This window comes from Stegodyphus dumicola, chromosome 3 (genome assembly GCF_044657685.1).
Source record: "Stegodyphus dumicola isolate Sdum_Otavi_A_Nest chromosome 3, ASM4465768v1".
Classification (NCBI taxonomy): Eukaryota; Metazoa; Arthropoda; class Arachnida; order Araneae; family Eresidae; genus Stegodyphus; species Stegodyphus dumicola.
Window position 1 is genome coordinate 109,148,031 of NC_140770.1, and position 19,273 is coordinate 109,167,303.

Here is a 19,273-nt window from a genome sequence, read left to right on the forward strand (position 1 = left end):
TCTGGTATCAGTCTCTAAATATGTAGCAAAAAGCAGTTCTTGGCACACATTTTCATCTTTGATAAATCGAACATATCCTAACAACAGAGCTTCATTGCCGGGTAATGTAGACTCGTCCAACTGGAGAGAGAATCTGTTGGTCTGTAAGAACTTGCATAAAATGTTTTCCACACCGTGTCCCATCTCATCTATGCATCTCTGAACGGTGTTATTGCTCAAAGGTATTCTCTTTAAAATATCATGTGCGGGTTTGTGCAATACATTGTTAAGGACCTCCGCAATGGCTGGTAAGATAAGCTGCTCTCCAGTTGTGTGGGGTTTCCCTGACTTCGCTATTAGTAAAGATATATTATAGGACGCTCGTAAACCATCATCGTCTTTAATAGATGGTGATGCAAACATCGATCTTATGGATAGCCTTTTTTGTCTAGTTTTTCTTTAAGTGCTTGAAAAAATGACAAGGGCTTACTTTTTTTGTCAGCATGTACTCTTGATAAGTGGTCATCCATTTTTGAAGGCTTCATGGCATCGTTACTGAATACATTTTTACATATGAGACACATCGGCAAGTGTTGATTTGATTTAGATGCAATAAATCCGAACTTCAAGTAGTCCAAACTGTATTGTCTGCATTTTTTTTCGTGTCCGCCATCATAAAACTCTCAGTAATCAGTCACTTTACTTCACTTAATTAGCTATGTAATAACTTTGTAATCTCTTGAAATAAATGAGTACTTATATGAATTATTATCATTCAAGCTCCAACGAATTTCAAAACGCAAATGAACTTACCTAAGTGAAAGCTCGTTAAATAGTAAAATATCAGGAACATGTTTGGACTTGATCATGAATTCGTTCGTGTTGAATCACGTAAGCGTCAAATAGAGAGCAAGTCAAAACGCGCCTGAAAGACGTACGCTCGAATTCATTATCTTGCACAAACTTGTCCACACAGACTTGCCAAGTTCTTCATCTTGTACGAACTTGAGACTTTACATTAATACAACAATGCTGTTTCCTACAAAAATATTAATTATTCTTAGTACACGTAACACAACATAAACAATACAGTACCTACCTATCTTGAAATTTTTAAATAAGAACTTGTGTTAATTTAATAGGGGTCGATTTTTAGACCTCGTCGACCTCCAAAATCAGTTTTTGTTTATGTCGACCCCTAGGAAACCGATATCGACCACTTTGGGAATCCCAGCTCAAGTTATTATTTGGATGTTCTTTAGTTATTTTGTTCATTTTGTCCTGTGAGTACGTGTGAGTACACGTGCCTTCAAGAAATAGTTTTAGAAATTATCATCTTTTGTTATGTCTGCGAGAAAGGTGAAATACTCGTGTACGTTTCAGAAATCGTAAACATATGACTTTCCTTCTATTATTTCCTCAAGGAAATGTAATAAATTTATGATTTTTCGATTTCGCATGGTGGACGGGCAATGTCCTCAAACATGTGCGTACAAAAAAACACAAGGACAACATGAGTTGTTTTGAAAAAAACGAAAAATTAATTTTTTCTTTGAAAACAAAGGACCAAAAAGTTATTAATGCAGAATGTCTGTTCTCTGCCTTTTTACAGCAAAACCTGCCACTGAATGCATCGGATCACGCTGCAGCTTTATTTAGAAAAATGTTTCCTGATAGTGACATCGCTGAGAAATACTCAAGTGCAAGAACCAAAACAGGTGTAATTGTTAAAGAAATGGGTTTGAAAAATAAATCTTCAGTTATTGATTGCATTAAAACAGCTCCGCTCTGCCTCTCTACAGATGGAAGCAATAATACCAATTCAAAACTGTATCCAACTGTTGTTTAGTTTGTTTTCAGTGGAGTTTAATTGGAAAACTGAAAGATGCTGATGGAATTTTAAAATATAGTGAACTGTCTAGAATTATGTTGGCCATCTTGACAGTTCCCAATAGTAATGCAGAGTATGAGAGGATTTTCAGTGTTGTTGCGAAACCGAGGACTAAATTTAGATCTAATATTAGTGATGACGCATTAGAAAAACTTTTATTAGCGAAAGCAGGCCTACGTGGCAATTGCTATGAACAAAATTATGAAGTTTCTTAAAGAAAGCAAAATCTGCCACTGTTTACAATATTTGTACAAAAACTGATTAAAGTATCTTTTTTTTTTTTTTTTTTCTTTAAACGATGCAAGTAATAAAAATGTTTTTTATGTGTAAGGTATATTTGTGTTGCTTGCATTTAAGAATTAGTTACTATTTAAAGTTAATTCATTATTAAAAACTATATTTTTACCATTTAAAAAGTCTTTTTAACATTGTGAAAAATCTCCTGATTTTTGAGTGTGATAGATTGGCAAGTATGAATTTATTTCACGCAAACATCGTCCTTAGCTATCTAAACCGCAACTCCTCCTTTTTCTCTGGCATCCTATGACATCAGTCTCTATCTAGCCTTTGATTCGTTGGTGTAGTAATGCCATTCCCAAAATCCTCCCCCCCCTTTTGAGTTGCTGGGTAGCTACTGAAAACATTCAAGTCTATCAAGTTCAATCTTAGTGGCATCGTAACAGTTCTACCAGATTGTGTCTTTATAGTCTTAGAATTGTCACGTACATCGGAAACATCAGTGGGGTTCCGGAGATCGGGGTTGATCTGAAAAGAAAGAAAAGAAAAAGAAAAAAAAAAAAAAAAGGAAAAAGAAAAAGTGAAAAAAAAACAATGTCCAGGTGGCGAATGTTAACTTTGTGCACCACCAGATCATCTGCTCAGCAGAGGTTGATGGGATAATGGTGCCTTCATGGCATATCTTTCATACTTCGCAACAATCAGAGGGATGAACTTTCGTTGTCTCATAAGAAACGAAGAATTTGGGACGAAGTCTAATTTTGAGTGAAAGTCCTAGTTGGATTGTCATTTGGTCTCCAAGTTTGTATTTGCAGGCTCTTTTCTGGTGAACACCTAAAGAATATGAAAGAGTAATTTTTCTTCCAAAAATTTCAGCATTCTTTGTTGTCTCAAAAGCTTCAACTGCATCTTTTTCTTGTATGTAACTGAAGGTAGCATTTGGATATACAGGTGATAAATTCAGAGTTATCTGAGATGCTTTTGGAAAAAGTTCCGCAATTTGAGAAATCGTAGTGTCAGAGATAAGTATTTTCCTTGAATTATGTTTCTGTTTTTTGGGAGTTTCTGCACTTTTAGCAGGTGTTTTCTCGTTTGTTTGATCAGCACATCCTTGTTCAAATTGATTCAGTTGATTTTGCACAGTTTCTTCATTATTCTCCCTGATTGGATCATCATCGACATCATTATCATTAGCTTCATGACTGTCATCACTATCTTCATGAGGTAAAAAAATGCCCTGTGTCAATATTATCAGTTACCTTTTCAATTATATTCAATTTTTTCCATTTCCTGAAAATCGTAGTATATTTTTCTAAAAGTGCTTTATCCTGTGCTCACTGGCACATCCTTTTAGGCCACTTCCAAGTTAAATCTTTATTTGTCGAATAATTACTAACATATAACGAAATTACATTCAAAACAGTATCATCATTGCCATCGTCAAATGACTCATCTTCCCAGTTAACACATATCCCAAACAAGGCTCAATAAAAAATAATCCCAACTCCAACTGAACAGATTTATTAGTAAATAAAGCACCGGCAATATCCGCTCCCATAAGCAGACCAATGTCACGATCAGAAGAACCCAAATCAGACAAACTGACGCTTCTATCTTTCAGTTCATTAAGAATTTTATTATCATTCATATTTGGCACTATTCCACAAATTTTGCTCTTTGATATGCTTCGATTTGCAAGAAGAAAGTTTCATCTAGCATCAAAATGCACAAATTATAAACATCATGAATCTGCGCTTGCATTTCTCTTCCCCTGAATAATGAATGCTTTAATTTGCCTTAATGGTTGTAAATTTACATTCTCTACTAATTTTTTACTGACATACGAGTGCTGAGAAACTGTATCCAGTAATGTGTGTATTTTAAGCTCAACATTCTTAAATTTAATATTAACTATTAGATTCTCATTTTCATTTTCTATGCATAGTTATTAGTTAATGTACTGGTTTCAATTATGTCACTTCTAGACTTTTCATTTGGACTTTTTTTTTGGCAACTGGGACACATTAAAGAATGGTGATTTTTATTACAGTACATACAGGAATTTTTTACTTGACATGTTTTACATGTGTGTCCCAATCTGAAACATCCCAAACAGGCACCATTTTTAATTAATATATTTTTCTTAGCTTCTAATGTCATATTTCTAGTGGGCCCACCAGTGGCCGAGCAGTAAAGTTGCAGAACACTGGTAGTTCGGTCCGAGATTCGAATCCCACGAACGGGCTGGCTGCATGGGCATTTTCGTGGTTTTCCCCATGTGTAACGTGTATATGAGCCAGTTTCCCTTAGAAAGTCCTCCACAAAGGCATCCCTCCCCTTAGGCAGATAGCCCTCGTGTGCTTTGCCATAATTAAATACTCCATACATATTTCTAGCTGAAAAACATTCTTTAATTGGGTGCTGTTTTTCACAAAAGAGATAGTTAAAATTGCTCTTACCTGGGCTCTCAGAATTTGACGTACTTACTAACGTAGCTGCAGTGGAGGATTCTAGATTTTTATTTAGTGTATCTTTTTTCTTATAAACATGATTCGAACCAAACCCAGTGCGGGCTAACACGACCATTTCTTCTCCTTTCACTTCTTGTTTCAGAAAATTCATCAAGTTTTCAAGGCATCGGTCATTAGGTTGAGGTGCTTTTAAATTTCTCTTTCTCTCCCAAGCAGTTAATACTTCTTCGGGCAGGCAGGATTCAACTAAAGGCATTAAGAAATCCCCATACTTCTTGTGTTCTTCCAAGACTTTCTAAAGCTCTAATCTTCATTTCTAAATCATTGTAGAGAGTAGGAAATTTCGTCTTCACACTTCCACTACTTGCATAATGCATAACCATGCTTAGATCTCTTACGTACAAGTAAGTCTTCTCTTCCAAACCTCTCTCTAAGCTGGGCGATTGCTTTCGGATAATTCGATGCCGTTGCCAGAAAGCTCTCCACTACCCATGCGATTCTGGACTGAGGAACAACTGGCAGGGCCATTGCAAGGTACACAGGTTTTTTTTTTTTTTTTTTTTTGCTTGTGTAAAAATTTTTTGTGATGCCCTTATTGTTTCTGAGGATACATGAGGGAAAGGGAAACACTTCACACTAGATATTTAAAAAATACATATGTACAGGGAAGACTTGATGATAAACATTACTACAACTCATAAAGTTAAACTAGAATTTATTTACATTAGAATGAAAATAAAAGTAAAAGAATAGTTGTCAAAACATTTTTGTATATGTCTATCCTTACTGTTCTTCACTATTTTACTTCTTGTCTGACCACACCCTAATCTAGATGGCGCTTTTACATAATCTTAGTTACAGTTCCCACATACATATAAATTGAAATAACATTTTATGCTCATAATTTCATATTTTTTACTTTAAATAAGCTAGAAATTATAAAAGTATATTCTGTGGCATGTATAGATTCTTTCTAACATATCTAGTGTTCTCAGTTTCTAACATATCTAGTGTATATCTAGTGTTGATTGACCACTTGGGAATCCATGTGTGTATATATATATATATGTTTCAAAAGAATAAATTGAGTTTAATTAAAAAATTAAATTTAAATATTTAATTAAATATTCTTTGCACCAATACTTTTATACGTATTTGTTTAGAATTTAAATTTGTTTAAATTTATATATATATATATATATGTATGCATATACATGGTAACAATAAGATACATACTCCTGCTGCTGATTTCAGTAGTTTGCATATAAAATTAGTTGGGTCATTGTGCAGATTTCATGACAGGGTGCATTAAGCAATTTTTGCCGACCTCTATTCTGTAGCTGTATATTAGTAAAATTTGTTTCATTGACATTATATGGATTCATGAAATTTTAGTCTTATGAGAAAAGCCCATTTGCAAAAATATTTAATTTGAGATATCAAGCAATGTTTAAAAACCTTATTACTTCATTTTGTTTATATATAATATTTTATTGTTATTTGCAGAGGAACTGTAATACCTTATTCAGTTAATATAATTCTTTTCGCATATATTGTAATATACTTTATAATTTTTTTCTACAGCATTTTGTACGAGTAGTATAATTTGTAATTTCTTGCTAAAATTTTAATATATGGCATACATTTTTATGATTAATATTCTATACAGTTTTAAGTTACATATTATCTGTTTTAATTTTTTTAAAAATAATTTAAAAGTGTAATAGTAAAACGTATGCTTGTCTGTTTCTATATACAGACACTGTTATATTTAAATTTTTAGTTGTTTTTCATTATTTATGAAATGTTAAAAGTATGAATGAATAAAGATTCTCACTTTATTTTTAAGAGAATAGATTCAGTAGAGTAGTATATGCAAATGTTTTCCATTTTAACGTAGCTTATTTGAAGAGAAAATCTAAAGCATTTTAAATTTTTGCTGGAGTTATATTTTTCATGCTTCTAGACCCAGGGTACTCAACCTGGTGCCCGAGGCGACATTGCATAGTGCCCGCCAAGCTTCGGTAATTTTTCTTTTTTCTTTCCCCCCCTTTTTTTGCTGCAACAGTCTTTTTTGGGATTGCACATAGAGGGTGTTTGGCAGGGAAGGGGTTAGAAACTTGGTTGGCCTTGTCTTGGGTTTCAGAAACATCGAGGGTGATGGCGTGTTTTAACTTGATTCTTCTTATTGCTTCAGTCGGATTTAAAATGGCAATGCGAATGCGGGCCCGGCTACCCAATTTCTGAAAAAAGAGGGAGAGATAAATTCTGGAAATGTCTGTGAATGACATGTACATGACCTTGAACTCAGCTACTGAGAAGGTCGAAAAATTTTACTGAAAGGAGTAATGACCGAGTCTGACAGGCCTGAAGCGTGTCCTTGCGGGTTAATAGGATGATAAAGTTTTAAAATTCGGGGCACAATATTACAAGGCTCACCACACCAAAAATGGCTGAAAAAGAGTGACAAAAGTGGAGGGAACTGCAGGTCGACTGTATGACACAATTATATTAGGCATTTAACTAGTAGCAAAGGACAACTTTTGACCCGCGTTCTTTGCCAGTCCTCTTTGAAGCGTTTGGCAGTGACAGTGCTAGTGGTGCACCCAGTCTTGTTCGGCATCCTCATTCTGAGTTGGGGCTTAGCGATTTTTTTTTTTTTTTTAACTGTTGCAGCTTGATGAGTGGTTCCAGCAAAAGGCAGAAGACATATAATTACAATTTCAGCTGGGAAAAAACATATTGCTTTGTTGATGAGAAAAGGAAGTGTGTGTGTTTGCTGTGTGGTACTTCTGTAGCATTGACTAAGAAACATAGTGTGGAACATCTTTTTTACACGAATCATGGAACATTTGCAATGCACTACCCGGAAGGTTTGGAAATTAGGAAGAAGAAAATACGTGAGCTGAAATTGAAGATTTCTGTGCAGCAATCAGTATTTGTTAGGCCAGTTTCAAAGTCCAAAAATGCTGCAAGAATGGCTTTAAAATTGCTCGATTGCTGGCGAAGAAGAAAAAACCATTTCAAGACAGTGAGTTGCTGAAGGAAGCATTTCTTGCAGATGCTGAAAGTCTCTTTTTGATGGATTCTCTAACAAGTGTGAAATCATCAATGCGACTCAGGACCTTCAATTATCAGATGACACTGTTTTAAGGAGAATAAGAAGCAATTGTTGATGACATGGAATCTCAACTGAAGAGAGATTTGAAAACATGTGAATGGTTTTCTCTCCAATTTGCTGAGTCCACGGATATTTCCGACACATTGCAGTTAGCTGTTATGATAAGAATGGTATTTAACGACTATTCTGTTAAAGAAGAATTAATAAAAATTCTGCCTTTGAAGATGAGAACGCGGGGAAGGGACATTTCAACATTTTTAAGATGCTTGCGGCAGAAATTGGCTTGCCGCTTAAAAAGCTAACAGCAATTACCACAGACAGAGCATCTGCCATGACAGGAAGAACCAACGGTTCTGTCGCTTTGTCCAAGAAAGACGAGTGTTTTCCAAACTTCATGCCTTATCACTGCATCATTCATCAAAAAGCGTTGTGCGCAAAGATATTTGAACATATATTTGAAGACATGTATTTGAACACGTCATGAATGTTGTCACATTGATTATCAGTTATATTCGTGCAGCTCCTTTGGAATACCAGCTTTTTAAAGCACTGCTGGAAGACTCTGAAGATAAAACAGTTGACCTCATCTTGCATGCAAAAGTCCGATGGCTCAGCAGAGGTAAAGTTGTATCAAGGTTTTTATTTCTAATTGAGCAGATAAAAGAGTTCACGCAATCTAACCCTGACAAATTCACTCAAATGAGATCGAAGTCCCTGGTTCATTTTTCAAACATGAAAAAAAAATGGCGAATGACGATAATTTTGGTCCTTGTGATTTTCCGGCCATCTGGAGACGCTTCTGGACATATTTTAAAAGCGATTTCAAGTTTTCAGTTGCCTGAAGCCAGTGGTGAGCTTTTTTGGCAACCCATTCACCATGAAGCAACTGAAGCCGCCACAGCAATTGCAAGAATTATTGCTGCAGAAATGGAAAACCTCGAGCGGGAAGTAGTCGATCTGAAGAATATTATCCTGCCAGCACATGCCACAGATGTAGACTTCTGGAAACTTGTTGAAAAGAACAGGTTTCCATTATTAAGAAGTGTTGCATATAAAATCAAATCTTGTTTTGGGTCTACCTACCTCTGCGAATATCTGTTTTCAACTATGAACACTATCAAGTCAAAGAACCGGAGCAGGCTCCATTGATTCGCATCTTGACAATTACTTGTGTGCGGGAACCTCAGTGTATGCACCTAATGTACATATGTTGGTGGATGAAATCCAGTGTCAAAAATTGCATTAAGTGCAAAACCATACACAGAAGAGATATGACTATATTGTAAATAATAAAAGCTTTGTGTATTTTGTTTCTATCTCAATCCTTTTTTTTTCGATTCTTTGTATAAGGGCGTGTTTTTTTTTTTTCCTTACGGGCTAGCATTAACTAATAATGTGATAATATCACTAAGGGATGGCTTGAATATCACCCGGGATGGAAATGTTATGTGAAGCCCGCATTACATTTAAAGTGAAATAACATCAGTAAAGTATTATTCTATTGCAGGACTGCTAGTAAAAATTAAATTTTGTTTGAATTATGTTTTCTGTAATATAACATTTGAATAACATCAGTAAAGTGTTATTTTGTTGCAGGACAGCTAATAAAAATAAAATTTTGTTTGAATTATGCTTTTTTTCTAATATAATGTTTGAATTTTATCTTGTCTAAAATTTTCTTTTCTGTAACTGTGAGAACGATTATAACAATGTAATTTTTTTTTGGGGGGGGGGAGATCTTTCTCTCAAATGAAATCTTTAAAATAAAAGCCTATTTTAAGAAATCTGATAGTTGAAATATGTAATAAAAACTAACTTTCTCAAAAAATGAGACCTATTTTATTCTTGCTAAATAAACAGTACCACAAAGTTTCAGATTTTGTGCATGTGCAATAAAAAGTACAAAAGTAATATGAATAGCTTTTAGCTACATTGAATGGCATCCCCTTAAATATTTGTGATCCTTGAAATCAGTTCCAAGCTGGAAGAAAAAAATACATTAAAACAAGAATGCGTCTGTTAAATTTGATAAAAATGGAATAGCTGGTGCAATGTATATAAACTAGAAACTGCTTTCTGTTAAGCATATATAATGTTGTTATTTTCCATTACTTAAGTTAGTGTTCTACTTTAATAATTTATTATATTTTGTAATGTTGATGAATTATTTCATTTTAAGTATTGTATTTGCTATGAATTTATTCTAATTTTAGGACTTTATGCTCCTTCAAGTGGATCAGCAACCATTAATGGCTGGGATATTTTAACACAGACTAAAAAAGCTCGCAGAAGTTTAGGTGTATGTCCACAACATAATGTGTTGTATGACACACTTACAGTGGAAGAACATTTAAAAATATATGCTGGAGTAAGTTTAGTTTTATTTTGTTTATTAAATGTTTCACAGTTTATAGATGGAATTTTTCACGTAGTTCATAAGTGATTGGAAGTTAAAAAAAGTTGTGAATACATTAATTGTATTTTGTGAAATATCTTGTCTCAAAGAAGCATGGATTAGAAAATCCTTAAAACTTTTATTATTAAAAATCATTGATTTGATTCCTGATTTAGGATTTCTTATTTTTTTAATTGTTATATTTTGTGAATATTTCCTATCTTTTTTTAAAACTACTTCTTAATCTACTTTACTTATTTCCTAAAATGTATGTTTTGAATTGAATTCAGTAGTTAGTGATAGATTTGCAGCATTCCTGTTGTTGTCTAGAGTTTTCTAACACTTCATAAAATACATAACAGGTGTATTTAATTAGCCCCTTAACCACCAGCCTGTATTTGAAATGAGAAAGGTAAAAAGAAATCTTAATATAAAGTGTATAATTATTGATAACTCAAATAATGATTTCAGGTGTCGAATATAAAGTATATAATTATTGGTAACTGAAATAATGGTTTCAGATGCTGAAGAAGATTAATTGATAAAAAGACTTTTTTCCTTGCCCTTTTTTTCTTTTTGTTGTTGTTGCTGTTGTGTGTAATAATGTGTTTAGGAGTTTCTGCATAACTTTCTAAATGAATAAAGCAATAATAGGCGAAAGGAAAGCATTTTTGGCTATTCTAAAAATGGTTATATTCATTGCAGTTAGTGAGAAAGAGTGCAATACAATCATCTGCTGCCAACATGTAGTAGCTAATGTGGATTTTTGTTTTTATTATGTATCTTTTGTCAATAGTTACTTAAAATAGCTTTTGGAGTTCACCGTGCTTTCTAAAAATACACTAGTTTCTATTTAAAAGAAAACCAGAAAAATAATAATTACTAAAAACTGATATGAAGTTTTGCAAATTTTCCCACAGAATAGGTGATACAAAAACAGGATTCAGGGAAAGTTCTGTGATTTCACAATTAGAATGTGAATGAAAATGACAAATTTGAATAATTGTTTGAAATCAAAAAAGGGTCTTCTTTGTGGAGTGTAGTTATGTAAACAGTCATATTACACTTGCAGTGATGATTAATGTTGTTGACGATGATGTATTTAAACTCAGTAGAGAGTGACACCAATTGTTCTTGCAAGGCTGTTACAAATGGATCAAGATTTTGAGGAGAAGGATTGAGAGCAGTGATATGTCCTCCTAAGGCATCTCAGACAACATCAATAAATTCAAACTCAAAGATTAATTTGGTCACTCCATGCACATTATTGTTTCCTGCTGAAGATATACCATTGCACAAGCTTCATGTGATGTAGAATTGTCATTCTAAACAAGAAAATTTTCTGTACTTGCATGTGAGCATATGTAAACATCAAAGATTTCACATCCATATATTTCATTACCGTCTTTTTCTGAAAATAAGACATCCTCCGAAAATAAGCCCTATTGTGATTTTCGGAACATTTGTAAATTAAGACATCCTCCGAAAATAAGCCCTATCGTGATTTTCGGAACTTTTTGTAAAATAAGACATTCCCCGAAAATAATCCCTAGTTAAAATAATGTAACAAAAAAAAAAAAATTCGTTAAAAAATGCTGTTGATTTATTAAGTAATAATATGTTTAGCTTTCCTAATACTCGTATTTCAGAGAAATGTTTGAAACAAAATATTCCGAGAAATTAATTGTTTACCTCTACAGTTCGTTTCAAATTAATTCTTGGAATTTATCTTAATCAGTTCACCGTTTGCCTCGAGAGAGATACGTTCACAGGAAAGGCATCGTCATCCGTTAGCGTCGGCAGACTCTCGTTGGGGTGAAATTTGGACTGAACCATAACCCCCGAGACACATACGATGCATCGACCTTTTTCCAACCCCCACAGAATGAGTCGAAAATCAAAAGGGGTGATTGATGGGTTACTTATCTTCTCAGCGGTGTCGCATTAGAATCACAGCAGGGCTATTTTAGGAAAGTAAAGGCTGGGGACACTTTCTTCGAATAGAATTTCTTCCCTTCAACATATGTTATTAGATCCACAACAGCTTTCTCCCTTTCAATTAATGAACGAAGGGCTTTGAATGCTATCTTTTCAATTCTTAACGATTAAATTCTTCTCTTTTGTTACAGGCCATCAAGAAAATAATAAAACAAAATTCAAGGACATTTCAAATACTAGCTAATGCCCTTATTTTTACTTTATATAAAGTTTTTTCTTGACAATTAAAAATTACATTTACATTGTAATAGATTGCAATAGATCTGGGGCTGGGTGCAGGAAGTGGAAGTGGGGTTGGGTGCAAAGGGAAAAATATATGCTCTAAGGACTACACCAGTCTTTGTGTTTTATGTTGCCCCTTAGGGGGTCGATATTCACCATCCTTCAGTGTGACAGGTATGCTGTTCAATCTGATTTGAACAGAACTTCTAAATAGGCTTTCACAGGTGGTGAAAGGGGGAAAGAAATATTCTGAGCCCAGTTTTAGATAAAAAAAAGTTTACCTTTGGATGCGAAAAATGGCACGAAATGTTTGCAATTTTCCGAACGGCAAACTGGTTAAAAATACAACATAAGGCAGCAGTCTACATTGAGCAACAGAGCAGGTATACAACGTTCATTTATTTCAGTCTTGTAAGTCTTGATTATTTCTTCATACGTAATTTTATTTAAAAATAAAGTGAATAATTTTTAACCCCAGTTAAAATGAGGACAAAACGAAAGAGCTATTCCGTCGAGTACAAAAAGGGAATCGTGGAAGACTCCAGGGGTGTAAATCTTGTAGCATTCTGTAAAGAGAAGATGCTGGATCTTCGTATGGTTCGTAAATGGCTTGCAAACTACGATTACCTGTGTCAACTGGTGGACCAAGGAAATGAGAAAAAACACAGAGTTGGATCAGGTCGGCAGCCTTTATTTTCTGAGTTGGAAGATTGCATCTGCGAATGGATTGCAGGCAGGAGAGCAATGGCTTTGGTTGTGCGCAGGGCTGCTATTCAAAAATTTGCCCTTGAAACAGCAATTGAATTTGATATATCCACAGAAGAATTTAAAGCATCGTCACATTGGTTGGACAACTTCCTTAAACGATATGAACTGTCTCTAAGGAGATCAACAATATTGTTTAAGTTGGAAGACAATGAAGTTGTTAAGCGTGCACTTGTGTTTAAGCTTTTTGTTGATGGCATCGATTTTTCGAAATAACATCTCTGCAACGTGATTGCTATGGATGAGACCGCGATATTCCCAGGCCATGGAGCTCAAACGACAGTTCATCACAAAGCTTCTTCGTCAATTTACATTCCTTCTACCAGTTACGATAGTGCATGTGTTACCTGTATTTTGGCGATTCGTCTAGATGGCAAGAAAGTATCGCCATTTTTAATCACTAAAGGTAAAAAAGACCAGATTCAACGTGTTTCAGGAATTTATGTCATTGAAAGTGAAAAAGCCGGGTGCACCCAAGCAGTTATAAGAAAGTGGGTTTATTTTATGCTGCTACCACTGTTGAGGGGTCAGAATAGAGGTTTACTAGTTTGGGATTCAGCCAGTACTCACTGCACTAAAGACATGAAAAACTTTCTTGCTGAGAGGAAGATTGATCAAATAATGATTCCGGCAGGAATGACTGGTTACCTCCAGACACTTGACATTGCAATAAACAAGCTATTAAAGGATCATTTGCGGATGGAAATCAATGAATATATTGAAAACAGAATGGTGAGAAGTCATCTAGGTAATTTTGTAAAACCAAGCTTACAAGAAGTTGTGATTTGGGTAAAAAATTCATGGGACAAAATAACTGATAGTGATGTTTCCAATGCACTACGAACAGGCTACTTAGACAAGAAGTATTCATTTAACGATAGCTATATCGCAAGACATGAGAGATTCAGACCAATGATTCAACAGGAAATGAATTTGGAAGAAAATCGGAATATAATTCAGAATTTTATTTATGACGATGTTCCAGAAGAAGATGACATTACTGTAATTGAATAAATTTAAATTTCTGTATTCTGTGTAAAATAAATATTAAATAAAAATATGTAAATATACTTTTATTTTTGCCCTTCCCCGAAATTAAGCCCTAGTGTGTATTTTGGACCAAAAAAGAAAGTAAGACAGTGTCTTATTTTTGGAAAAAGACAGCAGTTACATTTCCATCTGGAAGTACATGGAAGTTTTTGCAGTAACCTAAAAAGATTTCACTCCAAACACAGACACTATTTTTGAAAGATTCTTAACCACGTTCTCAGTTCTAGACCACTTGTTTAATGGCAATGAATTTTGGATATGAATTAGTGAGTTCTAGGTGAAGCTCATGTTCAATTTTGGATAACTGTTTACATGTATCCCTTATGATGGACCAAAGCAAAGCAAGTTTGCAGTTTAAGAGAATTCTTAAAACACAATTTTTGATTAGATTTGATTTGAATAAATTGGGAATTCTTTTTTTTTTTTAGTCCAAAGGGATTTGAATCCCGAAGGACTATTAGTTTCGTTTTGGCATTTTGCGTCGGACTTATAAATGTCGGTTCACTTTTCAAACTGTTGCCACAAAATGTTAGAGTCCTGCATTATATTTCAAGAAATTAAATAATGAAAAATCTGCATAAATGTATGTATATTTCTCGTATTGTGATAAAACAACGGTACATAGAGTCATCGAATTTTGAATAACGTAATCCTCCAACGAATATAAGCATGTGGAAGACCAAATTTGAAATTTGAAATTTGTTTTATGATCGATTTCCTATTTTTTAAAACTTTGATGAATTTTTGATTAACAAACTCAAGGATTTCAAAGCGAGCAATGGCAACGTTGTGCAGAAAAAACATTTTTATTTCCAGCGCGTGAGTCTCTGTATCGGAAATTCTAAAGATATGCTCGTTTTAAAACTATTTTGCGATATTGCTGTTGCACTGGATCTTATGGTTTAAGTGTGAGGAACACGATATTTAATAAAGAAAGGTAACACACAAAATGTTAAAAAACGCCCCTTTGAACATAATTTAAAATCTGAAACATTTCAGATTTTGTTTTTATTTATTATTTTTTTTTTTTATGTTTGAACTTTAGTAAAAATCAAGGTGATTCAGAAATTTGTCGCTTCAGGCGTAATTTAGTGAAACAATTAATGGATGAAAGCATGATAAACAATGCAGAAAATCGAACTAAATTAACTAACCAATAATAAAGCTCAAAACATTAGAAGAATTTTAGACTGAAAACAAAATATTTGCAACTAAACAGCATGAAATCAGACAAGCAAAGCACAATATCAAATAAGAAAAATTAAAATGCGTAAAATGTAAATCAAACTTAAAAGATTGGAAAAACACTTATCGAAACTCATACAATCACAAAATGGCGAACATGCCTCATTGGAAAAAAGGAAGCACTTCTGCAGTTAAAGAGCATGAAGTTTATTGTATGAATTACCCTGTATTTTGTGGATCATCTTTACAAATGCACAAACTGGAAATGGAAAAATTTAAGTTACATATATTGAATGTATTATTTAAATGTGATTTTCTTATTTTTGTTAATGCATTTTTTTTTCCCTCTTCTTCCCAGTTGAAAGGTGTAAAATGGAGTGATGTTTCTCGTGAAACATCTGAAATTTTAAGCATATTGAACCTTAATGAAAAGCGGAATGAATTGACAAAAAACATATCTGGTGGTATGAAAAGAAAACTTTGTTTAGGAATTGCTCTTATTGGTGACTCTAAAGTAAGTTATATTAGTTCATTTTTGCAGTGATATATATTGTTGAATGTTTAAGTCATATGGCTCGTATGTAGTCTTAGTTCACTATTTTCAGCTAAATTAGCTTTTCTTTTTATAACATTTAAGGAAAATATTGCCACATACAATATACCGCCTAATGTAGAAAAGTCTTAATTCACCATTTTCGGTCAAGATAGCTTTTTTTTTATAACTGTTAAGAAAAATATTGCCACATGCAATATACCGCCTAATGTAGAAAAGAAAACTTTGAATTTAACTGCTAACTTGGCAAGAGCAACATGCCAACTGGATAAGACAACATGATAAATTGATGACCAATATCCTGTATCTATAGAATGCTGATCATATTAATTAGGTACAAGAAAGTGTTTTCCCCTTTTTTTTGTTTCATTACAGTCCACCATTTAGTGTAGCTTAGCAAATATAATAACTATCTGATCCACAAAATTCACATTTATGTAAAAATTTGTTAGAAACACTACCATTCTCTAGTCAAATACATAATTCAGTGTCATGGTTGCTATTATGAAACAGTGTCATGATGTCTTTGAAATCGATCAGTATTTTTGAGAACATAATTAAGTAGTAAGAATATTGAACTTCATTAATAGATGCAGGGTGCAATGAATTGGAAGTTGATCTCTCAGCACTATCCTGAAAATATTAATAGAGCAAATGTTTTTATTTTATTTGGCTTATAATTCCTTACTGAATGTAGTATTTCATCTCGATGTACTCGGTCTTTGATATGATTTAAATCAAATTCCTCATCATTATAAATATCATGAATGCACATCAAATAGTTTTCTGGTTGCAATTTCCTAATTTCAACTATGCGTAATGTATGCTTTATGCATGCGTGCATTAAAAGAAATGTTTAATAAAGTAAACAAATAAATATAAAGTTTTTTTTTTTTTTTTTTTTTTTTTGTAAATTTTGATACCCTTTAAATCATAATTGCTCTTTATTTCATAAATTACGGTTTAATATTTTTGATTTTATAATTTCTGTATGCCTTCTTACTAGATTTAAACTGATGATCTATAATCCGGAGAAACCGATAATCCGGAATCGCCGAAGTCCCGACGAGTCCGGATTAAAGACTTTTGACTGTATTATTAATTCAGTACCTCAGATAATTTTAAATCTACAGAAAGAGAATAAATCTTCCCAGAAAAAGTGTATTGTTATAAGAATGCTTTACTTATTCTTGACAGCATTAAGAGTCTGAAGATAATGCAGCTTTTTCCATTTTGTACTGCAATATTTTAATTTATATGATATGGCAAAAATTATTTTGACTCCATTTTTAGTTTTTAATTAAACAAAAATCAGTTTACTCCACTTATAATTTAGAGCACCATTAATTTGCTCTATTAATATTTTATTATTTATTATATTACTTGTTTTTCTTTTGCATGTTTAGTTTTAATTTAACTTATCTATCTTTCTATATATTCTAGATAGTCAGTGAAAGGATTTACTTAAATTAACGCAAGTTTTTTTTTTTTTTTTGTTTGGTGCGTGTGCATTTAAAAAAAATAGTTCCTGCGCTTTTATATAAACATAATTTAGTATTTTTTAAAATTAAAATATATGTAATGTATTTGTTAATTCTGTGCAGTGAAAAACATAGAAGTAATTTGCGAGTTAAATAATGATTGTTTAAAGATGCAAAACATAAATAGTTCATCTTGGAATATTAACACTAAGTAGAATAGGCTGGTTATTTGGGGTTTCTGAGGTTTCTTTTTATGCGAGACATTAATACTTGCTAATCTCTCATAGAAATCCTTTGCTATGTCATTTGACTCGTTAGACAGGTCACAGTTGAGTGTTTCACTATAACTAATCAGCCACCCATAAATTTTCTTTAACTTCATAATGTTCATAAAATAAACTTTAATAGTATTTATGTGTAATAATATGAGTATATTAATCTGTAATATACATCTATAATATGAGTATATGCATCAGATTTTTGTTAGAAATGTAATTCAAGTCACTTTTTGTGTTGAGCAGTTGACTTATAAATATGTAGAGGTAAATGCACACTTCAGTGAATGGAAAGAAAGATGCACATAATCATTTCACTGTTGAATCATCACTATCATTTCACTCATTTATAATAGACAATATTGGGTTATCCTAAAAGAGAATAAGTTGTAAAACATTGCTGCAGCACAGTAGTTACATTCATGTGATATAATTTGCATCTGAATTAGGTAAATAGCCCTCGTTCAATTTATAATTTGCATCTGAATTAGGTAAATAGCCCTTGTTCAATTTGCCAAAATCAAATAAACTAAATCAAACAGGGATTTGCAACTCTGATTTCAAGGTGTGAAATCTTAGCTATCATCAAATCTGGTGAATGCAAAAGACTTAGAACATTTGACTGATGAGTGTAAATATGGAAATTTCTGATCTCATTTTGGTTGAAAGAGTGAGACTATTGTTCTAGACTGTAATTGAGGTTAGCCTAGTCTTTTAAATCCAGTGATCTTTGTAAGATATCCATATTATGTCTTAACATTTTTCTTTTGTGTTACTTTACAATTTTAAGACAAGAATTAATCTAGAGTCATTTAAATAATTTCCTTTTGTAGAAGTCTTCAGTGATTAACTTTACTCAGTAGCATAGTAATTTCAGTTGATCTCTTGCATTGATGTTTTAACTAAACTGTTAGGGAAAAATATGTTGTTTTAGATGAGATTGTGCATGATCTTCACTTAGTTTTGCTATCAAATGCAATAAAGAAGAGATTAGTTAATTAGTTAGTAAAATCTACCAGAAATTTTTAAATAAAATCCCTTTTACAGCAGCGAAGGCCTTAAAATGTGAGATGTACTTGCTACTCTTCCTGATGCTGTTTTTTTGATAATGAGATTTTAAAAGAATTTTAACAAAAGCCATTTCCGTGCATGTATAGTGGATCAAAAAAAGGAGGGACAGTTCTATTTTGTTGCTTGAAAAAATTCATGTTTTTCATGTCTCAAAAGTGTGACTTAGGATATGTATTAGATTTATATATAAAGCACTGTATGCAGCATATATATTTTACACAAAATCACACTTTTTCTGAAATTACATACTGCCCCCTGTGGTGTTGTTGGCCATGATCGTATAAAAGTAACGATACTAAGAGTATCAAATGCGAATTAATTCTGCGTAAATAGTTAAACTAAAATTTAGTGGTTAGTACATTGCATGATCTTTAATAATAAGAATAAAATGACTTACCCAATAAGGCATGCATGAGTCAGTAGCTCTCTATTAAATATATATTTATTAAATCACAAAACAAACTTTTCTTGATTAGCCTAAATTATATACGTTACAAAAACAAACAACATTCATGAATGCTTTTTAGCATGTCCTACTCGTTAGTCCTACGGGACTCTCACCGCGTTCATTTCTTAACT

The 19,273-nt window shown here is 32.9% G+C and overlaps 1 protein-coding gene across 2 annotated transcripts in view; it reads left to right on the forward strand.

The window, feature by feature from the left end:
• LOC118192633 (phospholipid-transporting ATPase ABCA3-like) overlaps positions 1–19,273 on the forward strand; it is a 193,165-nt gene that overhangs the window by 106,551 nt on the left and 67,341 nt on the right. For both annotated transcript variants that reach the window (XM_085813161.1, XM_085813162.1), the window contains 2 exons: positions 9,913–10,067; positions 15,673–15,828. In XM_085813161.1, the coding sequence (XP_085669287.1) occupies positions 9,913–10,067; positions 15,673–15,828 (311 nt within the window). The remainder of the gene's footprint in view (positions 1–9,912; positions 10,068–15,672; positions 15,829–19,273) is intronic.